This window comes from Rhipicephalus sanguineus, chromosome 9 (genome assembly GCF_013339695.2).
Source record: "Rhipicephalus sanguineus isolate Rsan-2018 chromosome 9, BIME_Rsan_1.4, whole genome shotgun sequence".
In the NCBI taxonomy this organism is placed as follows: domain Eukaryota; kingdom Metazoa; phylum Arthropoda; class Arachnida; order Ixodida; family Ixodidae; genus Rhipicephalus; species Rhipicephalus sanguineus.
The window spans coordinates 85,882,407-85,887,525 of NC_051184.2; the positions used below are offsets into that span (position 1 = coordinate 85,882,407).

The following is a 5,119-nucleotide window of genomic DNA, read 5'->3' on the forward strand; positions in this document are numbered from 1 at the left end:
TGGACTCTGCGAAATTAAGAATTCGACATTGCCGCCTTCACACGTCTGGACAAAATCACTCTGACGGTAACTGCCTCTCTCGCGTCCCCCGTCCACCCTCATGCGCAGGACGACCACAACGATGACTGCTTCTCGGGAGCCATAAGTGCCGACGACTACGCTGAACGAGAGCGATCAAACTCGCACCTCAGAGGACTTCTGATATACCTTGAACACAAGACAGACGTTGCTTCGAAGGTGTAGCATAGCGGAGGCAGCCTAGCTGCCGTCACGAAAGGACGGAGACGTTGATGATTCCGTGTCAGCCGAGAACAACCAAAAGGCGTTTATTGCATGCATATATATAAGTAAAGTGGAAAGGGAAAGGATGCGATAGAAAACAAGGAACAGAAACTTGGCGCATGCGCAATGACAGCGCGCACATCACGTGGTGGTTTGACACCGCATTTACAACATTTCTTCCTCCTTAAAAACGATGCACTGGCTTGCGTGTTCTTGTGGAGCGCCGGAGCGGTTGTGCGGTTTCTTGATCCGTCGTAGCTGCCAGGGGTGTTGGGACTGCAGCAGGCTCAGGCTGGTCGGTGACTGGGAGAGTTTCTTGGGGTGACGCTTCCACAGCTTCATCGGGGTTCGCGGGTGGCGGTGGGTCGAGTGGCGTTGTGCTCGGTGTGTTGCCTTTGCTGATATCACCTGGATGGGTCCACAGTGGTTCGTCTTGCGAAAATCCCCTACGAGTACGCACTTGATCTATGTGACGCCGCACGATTGCTTGAGGTGTCTCCACTGTGACCATCCGTCCTCCCGATGTAGCTGTTACACGTCCTGGCATCCATCTACCATTGGACCCGTAGTTGCGGACATGCACATCACAGTTCGTTGGTGGTAACAAATCGTCGCTTTCCTTTTTAGAATTGGGCGCAGTCGTCGCAGGAAAGCACGTGTCCAGGCGTGACCGTATCTGGTAACCCAGCAGCATTTCCGATGGCGATAGTCCGGCTTTCTGTGGGGTCCTTCTGTAATTGAGCAGCAAACGCATAAGGTTATGCTCGAGCTTCCCGCCTTTCATCTTCCGAAGACCGTCCTTGATTGTCCTGACTGCCCTCTCGGCCGCTCCATTTGACTGCGGATGAAAAGGGGCGGTTCTTAGATGCGTAATGTTGTTTCTGTCAGCAAACATTGCAAACTCGTGACTGGTGAACTGCGTTCCATTATCAGACACTAGTGTTCTTGGTACACCAAAACGGCTAAATATGTCACGCAGACAGTTAATCGTGGTTGCCGAAGTAGCCTGGTTCACTGGCACCGCTTCCACCCATTTCGTGTGAGAATCCACTACTACGAGGACCATTTTACCTTCTATCGGCCCTGCAAAGTCGACGTGAACACGCGACCATCTCTCTTGTGTTTGTGGCCAGTTTAAAGGCGGGGCCGCTGGAGGCATAGGCAAATTGTCAATGCAATTAGTGCATTGCGCTGCTGTTAACTCTATGTCGCGGTCTATTCCTGGCCACCAAAACAACGATCGCGCCACTGTTTTCATTGACGAGGAGCCTTGATGAGTCTCGTGCAGTAGTTGTAACAACCGCTTCCGCGCTGCGGCAGGTATGACGACACGATGTCCCCAGTAGACAAGTTCGTGTGCCAGAGATAGCTCCAACTGGCGATCCACAAAAGGCACTAAGGCAGGGTCAAGACGTACTGCACCTTTCGGCCAACCGTTCAACACGTTTTGTTTTACACGGGATAAGATCGAGTCATTGGCTGTCAGCTCCTTCAGCTCGCGCGTTGTGACTATCCCTTCATCCAGGCATTTCAAAGAAAATACATACTCTTCGGGTTCAGGTTCCGTGGCGGCATCTTGGCACCGCAGCGGCAGTCTGCTCAGAGCATCCGCATTCAGTAGCTGCCTTCCTGGGGCATATTCAAGCTTGTAACGGTAACCTCCATGGTAGAGGGCCCACCGTTGGATGCGAGCTGCGGCCATTGCAGGCGTCTGGCGGTCGGGTCTCAGCAGTCCCAGAAGTGGCTGGTGGTCGGTAACCAGGACGAACTCTCGACCTAGGAGATAATCCCGGAATTTAGTAACTCCAAAAACAAGTGCCAGTGCTTCTCGTTCTAACTGAGAATAATTTCTTTCGGCTTTTGTCAGGGTTCTTGACCGGAATCCGACTGGCCTATTAGTGCCTCCAATTGTGTGAAAAAGAACGGCGCCTATCCCACGAGCGGATGCGTCGCATTCCAACTTCAGTTGTCTTGACGGCTCAAAATGCACCAGTACCTCGGCATCTTTAAGACACTGCTTTGCCTTGCGAAATGCAGATTCCTGGGATGACTTCCACTGCCACCGCGCGTTTTTTTCCAACAACTGGTACAATGGAAACAACGTATCTGACATGTTCGGCAAAAACTTTGAATAAAATGTTATCATCCCAAGAAACGAACGCAGCTCGTTTAGGTTTTCGGGACTTACGATAGCATCTACATTCTTCTCAGTTGGGTGAAGGCCGGCTTGATCAATGCGATGCCCAAGATAAGTGACCGATGGTTGGCTAAATTTGCACTTATCGTACCTGAGCTTCACGCCATGTTCTCTGAACCGTTCTAACACATTTTGCAATCGTGCTCCGCCATCGCCAACCGTTTCAGAGACCAGAACGTCATCCAAGTAAGCCTGAACGCCAGGTAGGCCAGCCAGAATTGTATCTATTTTTCTTTGAAACATTGCAGGCGCGGAAGAAATGCCGAAAGGAAGCCTATTGTAACAAAAAAGGCCTTTATGAGTATTTATAACGCAGAGCTTCCGGGAATCCTCGTCCAGAGCCACCTGGTTATATGCGTCCCGCAAGTCGAGCGTACTGAACAACTGGCCACCTCCTAATGACGCAAAAATATCTTGAATTACTGGAAGCGGGTACTGTTCCGTGGCACAAGCGGGATTGAGAGTAGCTTTAAAGTCTCCGCATATTCTGACCGAGCCGTCCTTCTTCAGAACGGGCACAATGGGCGTCGCCCAGTTAGAATGCTTGACTGGTGATATTATACCTAACGACACTAACCTGTCAAGTTCTTGCGATACCTTGTCACGTAAAGCATATGGAATAGGTCTCGCCTTACAGAATTTGGGGACCGCGTCGTCCTTCAGCAGGAGGCTGGCTGGTGGTCCTTTGATCAAGCCCAAGGTTTCCGAAAAAACATCCTCGTAGGTGTGGCGTAGGGCGTTGACGCTGTGGTGCTTCGCTCGAATAGCCGTCGCCTCGTCTTCGTGTGCGACTCTCACTACCGGAGCGCCAGCTTGTTCCAGGAGGATTAGTAGGTCTCGGCCGCACAAGCTTGGTCCGGGGCAGTCTAGAACCACAAGGGAACAGTCAACAGAAGTATCGCGGTATCTGACACAAAGTTGCAGTTCACCCATCACCGGCAACCTTCCACTGTAGCATGATAACTTTACGTGTGAAGGCTTCAACTTTGGCCAGCATTTGCGGTGCTTTTCGAAAAGCTGCCGTGATATGACGCAAACCGGTGAACCTGTATCGACTTCCATGGACACGTTCACGCCTCCCCAACTGAACGTTCGTCTTATTGGCGGCGCAAGAGAATTCTTTCGTGCTGACGCTAACGTCCAAATTTGAGCACTACCACTGCTGTCCTCTTCTGAAGAAGCCTCTTCTACCGCCAAAGCTTTCGCGTGAGGTAGTCGCCGAGGGGCGGCAACATCTTTGCCAATGCGGCTGCGACACATTTTAGCGAGGTGACCCCTCAGGCCGCAAGCGTAACATCGTGCATTCTTCCATCTGCAGCTGTTGCCATCATGTCTAGAACTGCCACACCTTCCACACTCCAATCGCTCTGAGCGCTCCATGCTTGATCGCGATGGCAGTTTGCGACGCGCTTCCACTTTAAGAACAGGCGGTACGTCTACAGACATTGTCCTGGCGCCTTTTTCGGCAGTTTCCGCGGCTACTGCTATCGACTCGGCTTCCTCCAGAGTTAAATCTTTCTTTGCCAGAAGTTGCTTCTGCACAGCACCCGAACGCACACCACAGACAATTCGGTCTCTAAGTAGCCTGTTCAGAGAATCTCCGAAATTGCAATTGTCTGCAATGCGTCGGATTGAGACGACGAAATCCTGAATGGTTTCTCCCTCCTGCTGACAGCGGTTGAAAAACTGGAAGCTTTCAGCAATTTCGTTGCGCCTTGGGTCGTAGTGGTCATTTAACACCTTGACTACTTCATCATATCTTAAGGCATTGGGCTTTGCAGGTGCTATTTTCCCCATCAGGATTTGGATCGTCGAGGTGCTAAGTGCAGCTACTAGAAGTGCCCTCTTCTTAGCGGAATCCGAAATAGCATTCGCTTCAAAATACGCCTCCACTTTGATGAGGTAAGGTTTCCACTTATCTGTGGCGTCGTCGAAGCTGGGAAGCATATAGGAGGCCATCGTTGTCAGCAGTACGGTTGCCACTGGATGCTTAACTTCGGGTTCCTGCTTGACCGCGTGGGTGTTTTCTTTGCTCGTCGCCACTGTAGCATAGCGGAGGCAGCCTAGCTGCCGTCACGAAAGGACGGAGACGTTGATGATTCCGTGTCAGCCGAGAACAACCAAAAGGCGTTTATTGCACGCATATATATAAGTAAAGTGGAAAGGGAAAGGATGCGATAGAAAACAAGGAACAGAAACTTGGCGCATGCGCAATGACAGCGCGCACATCACGTGGTGGTTTGACACCGCATTTACAACAGAAGGTATCCAAAAATGTCCGAGGTTGTCAGTGATGGAAGACACCGCCGACTAGACGAGCCGGACATCTGCAACCCACCGCCGACCGTTCCTGCAATTAGGGATGGATTTGCGGAAATATATGGATCATCGTAGCCACCGACTAAGCCATCCGTACAAGAAAACATGCCCCCCCCCCCCCAAAGGCAGAGCCAGCGTGTAGTAAAGTTCTTCATTAAGAACATCGTCCTGCATCATGACGTCCCAGATGTTTTCATCACCTACATAGGTACAGCATTTACTGCGTACCTAACTCAGGTGATTCTGAGCTACCGCCAGACAAGCCATCGCGGGACCACTGCCGACCACTCACCGACAAGTGACCTCGCCGAGCGCCTAAAG

The 5,119-nt window shown here is 51.4% G+C and overlaps 1 protein-coding gene across 1 annotated transcript; it reads right to left on the bottom strand.

Moving 5' to 3' along the window:
• Positions 1–946: 946 nt before the first annotated feature.
• On the bottom strand, positions 947–4,578 carry LOC119405702 (uncharacterized). The gene is made up of 3 exons (XM_037672542.2): positions 3,115–4,578; positions 1,830–2,058; positions 947–1,120 (listed from the first exon to the last, which is right to left on the bottom strand). Exons 1-3 carry the CDS (start codon positions 4,436–4,438, stop codon positions 1,063–1,065), a joined length of 1,611 nt encoding a protein of 536 aa, XP_037528470.1. The 5' UTR covers positions 4,439–4,578; the 3' UTR covers positions 947–1,062.
• Between the last annotated feature and the right edge of the window lie 541 nt (positions 4,579–5,119).